General features: G+C 27.2%; 3 protein-coding genes across 5 annotated transcripts in view; 1 reads left to right on the top strand and 2 right to left on the bottom strand.

Moving 5' to 3' along the window:
• The window catches only part of LOC145946157 (venom dipeptidyl peptidase 4), a 366,319-nt gene extending 364,015 nt beyond the window's left edge, over positions 1–2,304 (bottom strand). The window contains exon 1 of one of the 2 annotated variants that reach the window (XM_083055639.1): positions 2,146–2,304. The gene's annotated coding sequence lies outside the window, so the exon portion shown is untranslated. The remainder of the gene's footprint in view (positions 1–2,145) is intronic. The other variant, XM_083055641.1, reaches the window with a different exon arrangement.
• An 890-nt stretch (positions 2,305–3,194) lies between these two features.
• LOC145946159 (transcription termination factor, mitochondrial-like) lies at positions 3,195–6,080 on the top strand. Its single transcript, XM_083055648.1, has 5 exons — positions 3,195–4,144; positions 4,307–4,403; positions 4,508–4,661; positions 4,923–5,252; positions 5,359–6,080. Exons 1-5 carry the CDS (start codon positions 3,557–3,559, stop codon positions 5,717–5,719), a joined length of 1,530 nt encoding a protein of 509 aa, XP_082911774.1. The 5' UTR covers positions 3,195–3,556; the 3' UTR covers positions 5,720–6,080.
• Positions 6,081–6,122: 42 nt separating this feature from the next.
• On the bottom strand, positions 6,123–12,008 carry LOC145946156 (putative ATP-dependent RNA helicase TDRD12). Of its 2 annotated transcripts, none has more exons than XM_083055638.1 (20): positions 11,822–12,008; positions 11,506–11,682; positions 11,311–11,394; positions 11,007–11,206; positions 10,509–10,876; positions 10,238–10,440; positions 9,957–10,119; positions 9,801–9,885; positions 9,522–9,686; positions 9,192–9,350; positions 8,943–9,095; positions 8,619–8,862; positions 8,319–8,465; positions 7,999–8,180; positions 7,711–7,836; positions 7,495–7,640; positions 7,246–7,422; positions 6,958–7,129; positions 6,572–6,751; positions 6,123–6,496 (listed from the first exon to the last, which is right to left on the bottom strand). In XM_083055638.1, the coding sequence occupies exons 3-20, from the start codon at positions 11,333–11,335 to the stop codon at positions 6,278–6,280; spliced, it is 3,114 nt and encodes a 1,037-aa protein (XP_082911764.1). In that variant the 5' UTR covers positions 11,336–11,394; positions 11,506–11,682; positions 11,822–12,008; the 3' UTR covers positions 6,123–6,277. The 2 variants fall into 2 exon arrangements, with proteins under 2 accessions (XP_082911764.1, XP_082911763.1); XM_083055637.1 differs by having other exon boundaries at positions 11,506–11,641.
• Positions 12,009–13,350: the final 1,342 nt, after the last annotated feature.

The raw sequence follows: 13,350 nt of genomic DNA, 5'->3' as shown, positions 1-13,350 counted from the left end.
CATGGTAATCGTGGGACAATATGATATGGAAAGAATTTTATGAGAATTTCTCTGATTAATATTTATCACAATAATAATATCTATTACAATAAAATATTAAATATGTTTGATTAATTTTACTATGCAGTTTAGTAAGAAATAATCCCAGCTCATTTGCTTTAATAATATAATTTTTTAAATATGACACATATAAGTAATATGAGATATTTAAATAATCGTGCTGGAGTTAATTTTTTAATCTAAATACATATGTTCTTGCCCAAATAAAAATATGCTATAAAAATTAAAATAATAATGTTATAAATAATATGTTATAATACTTTAAACTCGAATAATATTTTTTGACAGAAATCAGCTGATAAATGTCAAAAAGTTTTAATCGAGTTTAAAGTACTATAACATTTTATTTAAAGCATATTATTTTATAAATTTTATTACATATTCTTATTTTAAAATTAATTAACAAATTAACGTTTTAATCAGCTGATTTCTGTCAAAAATATTAATTGCGGATAAAGTATTATAACATATTATATTACTTAAAATATATTATTATAATTATAATATGTTGTAAATAAAATCATATGTTATAATATATGTATAGTTTGTCCGCGATTAATATTTTTTGACGCAGAAATCAGCTGATAACTGTGAAAAAATATTAATCCTAGATAAAGCATTATAATTTATTATTTTCAACATATTACTATTTTAATTTTTATAATTTATTATTATTTTAAATTTTAATTAGCCAATTTACGCTTTATTAATATTTTTGACATACATCAGCTGAGTAAAGCGTTAATTTGCTAAATAAATTTATAATAATATTATGTTATGAAAATTAAAATAATAATATGTTTTAAATAAAATGTTATAGGACTTTAAACTCGATTAATATTTTTTGACAGTTATCAGCTGATTTCTGTATAATTCTTTTTAACATAAATAAATTTGAGGAATAGTGCGCGCGTTGCGCGAGCTTGTGTTGTTCTAGGCCTTTTTTAAAAAAGGCATGTCAAGTCAATTCTCGCAAGTTTATATATATATATATATAATCTGTACTGTGAAATTTTAATTTTAAGCTAATGGATCGAGTGTTCCTTTTTTTGCGAAAATTCTTCTTGTCGCTGAAAGAAGAGACGTCAAACACTTTCCAAATTTTTCGGAAAATAGATTTTTTTTCAACTTTATTTTCATCTCTGTGCACAGTGTATTTCGAAACAATCTGTAATATATACGCGAAAAGATTAGCAGCATTAAATTAATCATTTATGAGATATTGACGCTAAATTGAGAATAAAATAGTCCATTGATTTTAAAATGGAATCGCGCATAATTCTGTATTCGCAAGCTGCCTAAAAGTTGCCTCTTTTTTGTGATGTTGATTAGCTGCCTCAATATGCATTGTAAATTATATTCATAGCATCGAGGCTGTCATTGCGAGGGTTAGCAGTTTGACAGTTTGTCCAAAATAAAATAAAATAAAATAATAATATGTTTTAATATTTTAAATTCGATATATATTTTTGACAGTTATTAGCTGATTTCTGCGTCAAAAAATATTAATCGCGGATAAAGTATACATATATTATAACTATATATTATAACATATTATTTTATTTACAATATATTATTATAATTAAAATAATAATATATTTTAAGTAATATAATATATTATAATACTTTTTATTTTATTTTATTTTGAATAAACTGTCAAACACACTGCTAACTCTCGCGATGACAGCTGCTCGATGCTATGAATATAATGCACAACGCGAATCGAGACAGCCAATTAGTATCGCAGAAAAGCGACAACAATGTCAATAACATGCCTTTTTTTAGAAAGGGACCCTGAAAACCATGGTAATCATGGGACAATATGGTATGGAAAGAATTTTATGAGAATTTCTCTGATTAATATTTATCACAATAAAAATAATAATATCTACTATGCAGTTTAGTAAAATTAATCAAACATATTTTATATTTTATTGTGATAGATATTATTATTTTTATTGTGATATAAATATTAATCAGAGAAATTCTCATAAGATTCTTTCCATATCATATTGTCCCACGATTATCATGATTTTCAGGGTAAATTCTAAGAGAAAATTCTCTCAATGAGTGTATACTCGTTACTTTATGATTTGTGGCAATCTGAAATTTTTACATCGATTTCTCAGTACTCAATTGAAAAACTGACGAGCTTTTACTGTGAATTTTTTCTCGCATTATTCGCGCATATCCTGCGACCGCGAAACTTTTGAAGCGGCACGCGACACTGCCGTTTTCCGACTGACAGCTGGAAGAGAAAGGAGCCACGTTGAAACGCTCATGCACACATGGCCATGACACGTTGTTTGACATCGTCTTATCGGGATTACAGTCGCTCAGCTGAGTCGGTGCCAAGCCAGCAAGCACGTAACATAATTTACGTAAGATTTGCGGCTAACCCCTTATCAATCCCTTTCCTTTACGTCGTTTAAAAAAATTAAGATGATTCGAAACAGGAATTGATATATAGAGAAAATTAGGGGAAAAAGTGGCAAAATGTCTTCTGATTATAGGAAAATATTTTAAATAATAAAAGGATTAAATATTCTTAATATATGAGATTGTCTGATGTTTTCATCATCATCATTCTGATATAAAGAAATTAATTTTATTAGTGTATCATTTTACAGACACGGTATATATATATTATATATTAATCATAAATGATATATAAATATATAAACAAATATATGTATATTTCGACGTATATTAAATTACTAAATTTGGTGTTGAAATGGGGGGGAGTTTCATATATAGTTTAGTAACATTTCTATGTATAAAATATACTACTTAAAGTATTTTAAAACTAAAAGAAGAATAAAAAATAGAACAATTAAACATATTTTGTATAATAATAATTTTAAAACTTTTAAAAACAGTTTTATGATTTTAATTACATAAAATATATCTTGTACAATTTTACATATTGTACAAGAGAGAGAGTTATATAAAATTACATAAAGAATATTTTATTTTATTTTATTTCTAAGTTTATTTATTTATTTATTGTAATATTATCAAACTTTATTTCTTTTAAATTTACCGTACAAAAATTTATTTACGTAATATATACTGTCGGTAATGGATTATTTTGAGTTACTTGTTACATGATAGTTCTACAGATGGAGGAGAGTTATAAAAATAGAGCTGGTATATTTTCATCTCGACTTTAAATAAAATTGAAGTATTGAATTTAATCATTTAATTATGTAATACGCACAAATTAAATTGGTTTCCAACTATTGCAACTTAATTCAAGTAGCAAAAAAGAATGTGATGACCAGATTGTCATGTTGCTAAACACGTGATACCTCGCTCTTTAAATACTTGTAGGTTATATTTGATACCACAATAGAAGAGTCTTGTGCAAAAGATTCTATCATATATATTTCCTGCGTATAGAGAAATATATTGAATAAAAAATATTCAATAGAAATTAATTTTTTATGAAACGTGATATTTTCAAGACTTGCACAAAAGTTTATTATAAAGAAACATGGCCAGAACAATTGTACAGAGAATGACTATAAATCTCCTGCTGAAATCTCAGCCTCAACTGCAGCTTTTGAAGCTTGCTTTGCCGTCATATTTCAAGGAACGTACGCTCGTTAGATTTATTTCACAAAACAGGCTACTGTACAAAGATGTAGACGTGCTGGATCATACCTGTGAAGTGTCAAACTATGATGCGTACCTGATGAATTACAAACCTGTTGTACGAATTATGGTGCAAACTCTTAAAGAAATCTTGGATACAACGTCAACGGAGACTAATAAAATTATTGCGGATAATCCTCAACTTAAAAAGAGAACCAGGGCGAATATCTTGAACAATTATTATAATCTTATAGACGCAGGTGTACAGAAAAACACTGTCATAAAGAATGCCTGGTTATTGGCACACGAAAACAATAGACTCAAAGATAAGCTCGATTGTATTAAAGTACTTAATATGAACAATGATCAACTTATACCGTGGTTACGTTTGACTCAGGAGGAATTGGCAAGTTTTGTACTTTATACGCAAAATGATATGGGTTCTTATACATACAACAAGATTGAACATCTTGCTCATAGATTAGAGGTACAAATTTAATTGTAATAAATATTGAATTAGTGGGTATATTGGGGTGCAAATTGCACTGTTAGTAAATTACTGTATTATAAATTGGGACACTTTATGAAAAATAATTTTTTCTCTCCTATGTGTACTATGCACATGTTCTAAGGTAATATTTCTTTTCAGTGTAACATAGAAAAATTATGCGAATTAACAGTAAGATATACTTTCTTACTGAAAATTCCAATTTCCTACATAGACAAGAAGTTGAATATATTACATGGTAAGAGAATTATATAAATTGAATTATGTAATAAAAACACAATATCTATAAAAATATGAAAAAAATTTAACAATCTCACTAAATAAAAATCTCTATTTTTATAGAATACGATGTAAGTAACAAGCATATATTGAAAGATTTATGGGTACTTCGATATAGTGAAAATCATATACGTCACAGGTGCGAATTGTATAAAGATACAGGAAATTTAGAGGTAAAAACGTGGGCTATAAGATGTCCACTTAGAGTTATAGCAAGGTAGATTATCTGGTAAAATATTTTATTCTTATCTTTTATACTGTTGCTATCTTCTTCTTGAAATTAATCCTGCATGTTTTACTTTGTCAGAATTATGCTTAAAATATTATCTTTGTCCCACATTCATGTTGTTTCTATAGTTTTCTTATATACATATATTTTTTAAATTATTCTTTAAATTATAAAATGAAAAAAATATTTACATAATCTTTCTCACGCATATAAAATGAATGGAGTGATGCAAAATATTATTCTTCACAGGGCCATTCAAAAGAATAGCCTGAAACGCGGTGTAATGAGGCATCATACGAGCGTTAACGAATATTTAATGAATAAATTAAAGGTCGATGAAGAAAGACTCAATCAGGTGGTCGCGAAATCGCCGGGTATTTTACGGGTGAACTTGTTGAAATTGAATCGATTAATTAACATATTACATCAAAATGGAATTACTAGCGACGAGATACTACAAAATATACGAATCTTTTATTTTAACATAGAAACTGTAGAGAACCGAATTACAATTATGAAAAAGGAACGTCTTGTTCCGAGACTGGCTATGCTAGTAGTAGCCGAGCAATCCTTTGAACGGTACGTAACAGTGACATGAAAGTCATAAGAATAACAGAAAGCCTAATATAGTATGAAGAACAATTATAAAACATATTGGTTGTATTTTCAATTTCTGTTTATATAGGCATATAAAAAAAAGGCTTCAACAACGAGAAATATTGCAAGAGCATTCAGATGTTAAAGAATATTTAATCAATAAGTTAAATGTCGATGAAAAACTCCTTGAAAAAGCCATTACAAAGTGGCCGTCCATCTTACGGGTAAACGTACAAAAAATAAATCAATTGATTAATTTGTTACAACAGAATGGCATAATGGGCAATGAAATAGTACGTTATCCACGAGTTTTTTATTTCAATACGGAAACTCTACGCAAACGGATTGAAATGCTAAAAGAAGCAGGCCTGTCGCCGAAGATCCCTTTACTAATATATTCTCAAAAAGATTTAAATGAATATATTAAGAATAAATTACATAAATTTTGAAAAATATTAGTTTGTAAAAATTAAAATATAATAAATTTATTCTTTTAATATTAACAATTATTTTTTGTAACGTACAAGTTGTTATAAAAACAGAAATATATTCCGAAACTTTAGACAAGGAGAGGTGAATTTAATCGAATAGAAAGAAAATGAGATGTGAGCGAGAACCTGGATCAGCTGTTATTAATAGAAACCCCTTTATCGAATAAAGTGCGATTTTGTATTGATAATATAACATATTTATGTATTTGAATTAAAATTAGCTTATTCCACTTATTTATTATGTTCCAACGCTGATTTTTAATAGGTAAAGATTAATAAATTAAATAAGTTCTCCGTGTCTTTCTTCTTCAGTTAATGCTTCATTTTTATTTATATTTATTCATTAAGTACATGATAGTTCCAAAAAATTATTGTACAAAAGTATTAAAAGTTTAAAATAAGAAGACGAAAATATTATATCATCAATTTTTTCTTGCAAATGTATATCAAAATATGATTAACTTAAGTGTTGCTATGTAGTTTTGTATAAATACAAATGATAATAAAAAAGTCATTTTATTCACACATTGCATCTATGGCATGTCCATTGATTTCTTTCAAACCACTGATCTTGCAAAGTTTAAGCAGATCTGGTATGTGATTGTCATTCAAAATTGCAAAATTTTTAACGAGTTCCTTTTTTAAAGAATATCCTATCATGTCGGGGTGATCAAGCAACTTTGTTCTAATTTGAATATCGTCTAACCATATTGTATTTCCGAGATGAAGGCAAACCTGTGAATAATTGATTAATGTACCTTCTTCACCCTATTGTATATTTTTCACTTGTGCAATCGTGTAAAAACTTACTTTCCCAGTAATATAAGATCTTGGATCGTTTTTGTCCGCGAGCCATTTATGAACAGTTTCATTAGTATGATAATTCCACTCGTATTCCTCATCCTGTGGCGCTACGCCAGCTAAAAATATTTCTACAATATGTGTTGGAAGATTTGATAATTCTTCTGGAATGTGCATTAATTTGCATACCTAAAATATTTAAAAAACGACAAGTTTGTAATAACAAGTTTATAATAACAAGAGAACTGTAAGAAGAATATGCTTACAGTTACAGATTCACATCTCATATTTAACATTAATATGAAAAGGCTACTCTTTATGAACTATTATTCAATTGAAGAAACACACATTTATTGCACGATTTGAAGATAGGCTTTATAAAATAATGATCTTACATTAACGCATTCGTGTATAATACCATTATCGATGCATCTCACATCTACAAACTTTATGTCTTCAGAAGTGTCTCTATCGTGTCTGATGCACATAATTTGTACTCGTCTAAATATGTCTAAGGATTCCTCTAAAACGCAGATATCACCTACGTTTGTCGAAACACATACTTTCCTGTAATATATAATTGTTTATTAAGAGAACAAAAAATCATAAACAGGCTCAAAGAATATAGGAAGAGATGAACATAATATTTATTTTAAAAATCGCATTCTTAATGTCATATATACCTGTTCTCAACATTTTGATAATATTTTTGTATTTTAAATGAAGTTTGCGCGAACTCCGCGTCGGAAAATTTTATTTGCTTTGTCTGGCTACTCGAGTGTGGTATGTATTCGAGTATTCTTGCAGAGAAATGCGTCGTATCGTGAATATACATCAATTTCAATATCACCTGATCATTTCTGTGAAAATAAAGATTTTCTAAAACATTGAATATATATCAAGAGACAATAAAATAACAGAGAATCACTTACATCCGTATACTTGTCATTGGCGCATCAATTTCAGGCACCATATAATGCCTAAATTCACAGGATTTCTCGTGGCAGTGGCCAAATGATTTCACATTATCACATACAGCATACTTCTTTTTAAGCTTCTCATTCGTAATTTCGATTAGCTAAAATTATATTTTATAAGAAACTATGGCGAATATTGATATTGCGGCAATTAACATTTTCTTAACTTACATCAATCTGTTCTGATAATTCTGGAGATATCACAGCATTCATCCGTTTCAACAGTTTTGCTACCCTTATAAGTTGTGGATCATTATTTTCATTGACAAATATACTAATTTTACAATTTTTAGCATCCTTAAATTTATAACAATATATTAATTTCAGAATATACATATATATATATATATATATGTATATGTGTTTATATTTAAATATAAATATTAAATAATATCAGTGTTCAATAAACTAAGAACAGAAATTTTTTTTATTTTTAATAAGTCTATTTTAATGGATTACCTGTATCAAATTATCCAAAAGTACAGAGAACCTATAACTGAACTTTGTTCCGAATTGTAACATTACAGAATAATGTATCAGCCACTGAATATTAGTAAAATTGAGTTCAGATAAAACTCCATCGGTACATATCAGTATTGGATACAAGCCACGTACACATGCTTTCCAACTTTCTTTTAAAGCTGCAAAGTACATGCAAATTTTCAATTAAAACAAAATTAAAAACATACCAATTAAATTAATTATCAGTAAATTTAAATATAATGACAGAATAATATAAAACATTTTGGATGTAATTAATTAAAATGTCACTCTTGTACCTTGTATATAAGACGACTTCATCTCTTCGTGAATCAGCAGAGTTTTTTTTGAATTTTTTTCTAAAAAAGTATTTAACTCTTTGGCTTCGTTGGCATTTACACATACTATCATTGTTTTCAATGTAGTATAATCATCCATTATTACATCTAAAAGTATATTAAAGAAGAGAGAGATACCAAAAATATTATTTAAAATATAAATATTATAAATATTATACTACACACACACACACACAGTTAATCAAAATTAATACAGCTAAACGTTCACATAAATTCCAATCTTACATATAGTTTTCTTACCTGATACTTTTTTGTTTTTGTTTTTAGAATTCGACATATACAGTTGTGGACGTACAGATTTAAAATAAATAGCTTCTAAAAATGATGTAATGCATATATATGGATTGTACATCGCCAGAGATATAAATTTCTTAATCTTAGATGTCAAGTTTGTTGCCGATATAATTATCTGTAGTATTGGTCTATTGTCACCGTGTGGTTCACGATTTTCGATTACTTTATATTTTCCGAATAATTGTCCTATCTATTAAAATGTCTTGTAAGTTTCTCCAAAGCAAATAATGTTAATAATATAATTCAATTTCCCCACTCTCCCTATCTTACCGAGTCATAATAGTTATCCAAAAGTACATCTACGTTGTCAAGAACTAGATAAGAAAGTCTGTCGAATGACAATAAATCTTTATTCTTACACAAGAATCGAACTAGATGACGCGGTGTAGCTACTAAGATTTGACAACCTCCATAAATAGATGCCTGAAAGAAGCAAAAGTAATTAGTTATCACGCATCTTACTTTGATGAAATATTAATATAAATAATTATCTGTGAAAACGTATATAAATAAATTTACCGCTATTGATGTGTCCTTCTTGCCATTAAACACTGCTACAGATTTTATATTATTAAAAGATTGCAGAAATGACACGCACAATGATTGAACATTGATTACTTCAGAAGATGAGGAACACAAAATTAGTGCTAGTGGACGAGTCGCACTATGTGATATTTCCTAAAACACATGTGAGATATCATATTATATAATTACAAAGATTGTGTGTGAACGTTATTGATAATATAAATTTAACACGTATATATTTTGTTCCTAGACAAATGCTAAGAATTCTAAATTCTTAACATTCTCAATTAATATATTCTGATATTAAATAAAAAAAATTATTACATTTTGACGCATAGCTACTAGACCACAAACAGCCATTACACATCCACTAGTTTTACCACATTGTGGTAGTCCAATAGCAACAACATTTAAACCATTACTTATAGCTGGCCATATATAAGACTGAATCTTTCTTGGTCTCGAAGATTTGATACATTTGTCCCAGCCCTAAAATATAAAAATATAATAAAAGATAACATTATATTTTACATTCTCTCTTAGTACATGTTCTTAATCAATTAACTACCAATTACTCGATTATATTATGTACTTATATATTACCTCATGTATTCCTTTAGGATATCTGAGATCTCTAACATCATGTAAAATCCCACAGTTTGTTGTGCTCTGTATCAAAACCTTCTCACTAATAATAAGAAAAAAATATGAAACATAAGAAATATGAATTTCTATAAATTTTGCAAAAAGTATTCTTACCTTAGACAGAATTCCTTAAAGGAATAATTAACTTGCACACCATTAAGTTGCGTTGCATTATTTTTATTTTTTTTATTAATTGAAAACTTTGTATGTATAATGTGCTCTTTTATATTTTCTTTAGATTGTGTATGATTTAAGTTTTCAATGAGTTGTAATAAATCTAAATAATAATTATACTATGAGACAGTGCACTTTACTTGAATATTATTAAATATATTTTAATGGATAAATTTTTAATATAGGAATATTATATGTGTTACGATAATATTCATGTATACCTCCTTCCATATAAACTGCATGATAATTAATAATTAAAGCTTCACTTAATTGTACGATAATATTATCAATAATTAGGTAAAATTCTCCATATTCTCTTCCATTCTTCTCATCCGTGATTAAATGATCAAAGTGTACGATTTTAGATGCGTACAACAAATCTTTGGCAAATTGAATAGCTTCTTCGCTCCATTCTTCTACAACACTTTAAATAGTAGCTATTTTTAAAAAACATTTTATTAAAGAAATAACATTAAAAATTATAAAACTTACATTGCTGACTTTGAACCATTGGATGGAATCGTTCCATCTCCATTGGAGCCATTGGAATCGTTGAAACCATTGGAATCATTGAGACCATTGAAACCATTGAATTTATTCAACTCATTCTTTTTCATGCGAATCGGCAAAATATTGTACACACCGATAGCTTTCGTTAAATATTTTTCAGGGATAAAGTTTTGTGGCACTACACAAAATTTATCCCTAGTTAATTCTATGCTAGTACCATGATCCACCAAAAGAATATAATATATCTTATTTTCCTTCTTAATATATGTTATTAAACCTCGACAGATAAATGATGGTAACTCTATTTCATTTATATATTTACTTGTACAATTACTTTGTACAAGAACTATCTGTAAATAAATATAATAAAAAAGATAATTTCTCTTACATTAAGTATGCATAATGCAATTGATATAAAAAAATAGCAATTGTTCAATTAATTACACTTAAAATACAACACAGAGTATATATAAAACTTACATCGCCGACTTTGGGATCTTCAACATTATGTTTCCCTTTCAAATAGTCTTCAGTTTTTATGTAACTCATCAATTTTCTTTGAATCTTATCAAGTTTCGCTGCATGTTGCTTAATGTCATAGGCTCTCATAATGTATGGATTCTGTATATTCGTTACTTTAATCGTTGTGACTGTAGTAGGAATACTTTTTTTATCCGAAACTAAATACAATAATTTAAATTATATATAGATATAGATATAACATACGAATTAATGATTTTATTCATTGAGATATTATTGCTCAAAATTACTCTATGAATAATACCTTGATTATTGATAGATTTAACCATTTTTGCACTCGTTGAAGCTTATTATTCCGATGGAAGAAAGTATGTGATGTTTCATAATCCTATTTGAAAAATTCAAGCATCCTTTTATGTTTCATGTGATTTGTTTCTTTTTTATTCTATTTTTTTATATTGTTAGAATAAGATTACGTGTGTCTGTCATTTTATCTTACCTTTTGATTATACGATTTTCGTTGTAGATTTTTCTACAATAATCGGTATTTTTTTATGCATCCAAGAGATTAGAATCATGAACAAATATCTGCGCCGAATGTTTTGATCAAGCTTTGAAGTACGTCGAAAGATAACCTATAAAAAGTTTATCATGATTCACATGGAGAATATTCCATCTTAAAAAAAAATATATATTTTTTTTTTATTTTCCGGAAATAATAATCATTATCTTAAGGAAAACTTAATTTAATATTTAACCAACCAATTTGTAACATTTGAAATGATAAAACAGCGTGATTTATACACGATACTTACTTTAGTTATTTAGTTAATATTTTATTTCAACATTTATTTCAACCCTTATGGTCATTCTTTTTATACCACGTAAAAGAACACAGACGAAAAAATATTGCAAAGAAAAAGTTTCGAAGATTTTTCACATCTACGGATCATAACGTGCTTGAGAGATTAAGAAAGGCAGCGTTCAGCAGGCTTCAGAGACTCTAGAAAGTCAGAGAGAAAAGAGAGAGAAAGAGAAAGAAACTCAAACCACTCATTTCTCTCTCTTTCTCTCTCAACCAAACAATAAATGTCGGAAATAATTTTAGAATAATAATTATGATATATTTTTTTCAGAATATATATATATATATATATATATATATATATATATATATATATATATAATAGAATATATGATTCAAATGCGAGAACGAATATAAGATCTTATTATCTATAATCTATAGAATGACGTTTATACACGATATCGTTAATTAATAAAAACCGCGAAACTCTAAATATGGACAAAAACGATACAACCATTGTGATAATATATATTTCAAGATATAAAATTAAAATTAGAAAAAAGATTCAGGTTTTATTTACATCCATATACTCTACTCAAGATAGAGCCACTCTTTTGAAAAACGGAAATAATTATAGATATCTCCGATTACATACACAGAGATATATAATAATAAGTATACACACGCATTCAAAAATAAACCCTTTCAACGATAGCAAGATCAAATAATCAATAATATCTTTGTTCTACGATTTTCAAGAAAGCGCATTCTTCATTCTGTTTATTCATCGAATTATTTCGGGTATTCTATTATAAAATCATCGATATTTATTATCTAACGCTATAAAGTATTAAAAGTCAGATGAAGCCCTTTATTGACAGATCCTTGGCCCAACAAGAGAATTTTCTTCATGAATATATATTGATCATTATTTTATCATTAAATGATTTCAAATTTTGCATGTGTGTGAAACGAAATAATAATCAAATTAAAATATGACTTGAAAAAATATGATGATATTACATTTTATATATATATACATAGTATAAAAAAGAATAATAACTCTTATAAATTCAGTAAATTAATAAAGATGAATTCTATAATGTTTTAAATTTTATATGTATATATATATATATATGAAGACGAATGAAAGATATACTTATTAGCGAGACGCTACCGCGTCTCCTGATATATAAACGAATAATTCTTATTATTATTAAATCTTTTATATTTGTATATTTCATACAAATTAATCCGTCTAAAAGACATCACTGCATATAAAAAAAAGCTTTTTCTTTTTATCGCAGTGATGATTTTTTAAATGGATATCTCGTACGTTATTGTTTTTTTTCTATATTTTTTTATTAGCTTTCAAAGGACTATTTAATAATATGCTTTCTCATATTATTATTCAACGCGCTCTTTCGTTTTTTAATAAGTTTTAATCATTAGTTTTGCGATAATTAACCTTTTCAAAATTTTAGAGTCCCCAATTAGATACCATAAATTATTTTTGTTACCTTATTGATATGTGCAGGG

The sequence above is a fragment of the Prenolepis imparis genome, unplaced genomic scaffold, assembly GCF_030444845.1.
Source record: "Prenolepis imparis isolate NDT839.2.m4 unplaced genomic scaffold, iyPreImpa1.0 SCAF_15, whole genome shotgun sequence".
Taxonomy (NCBI): domain Eukaryota; kingdom Metazoa; phylum Arthropoda; class Insecta; order Hymenoptera; family Formicidae; genus Prenolepis; species Prenolepis imparis.
This window is presented reverse-complemented; position numbering and strand designations above follow the sequence as displayed.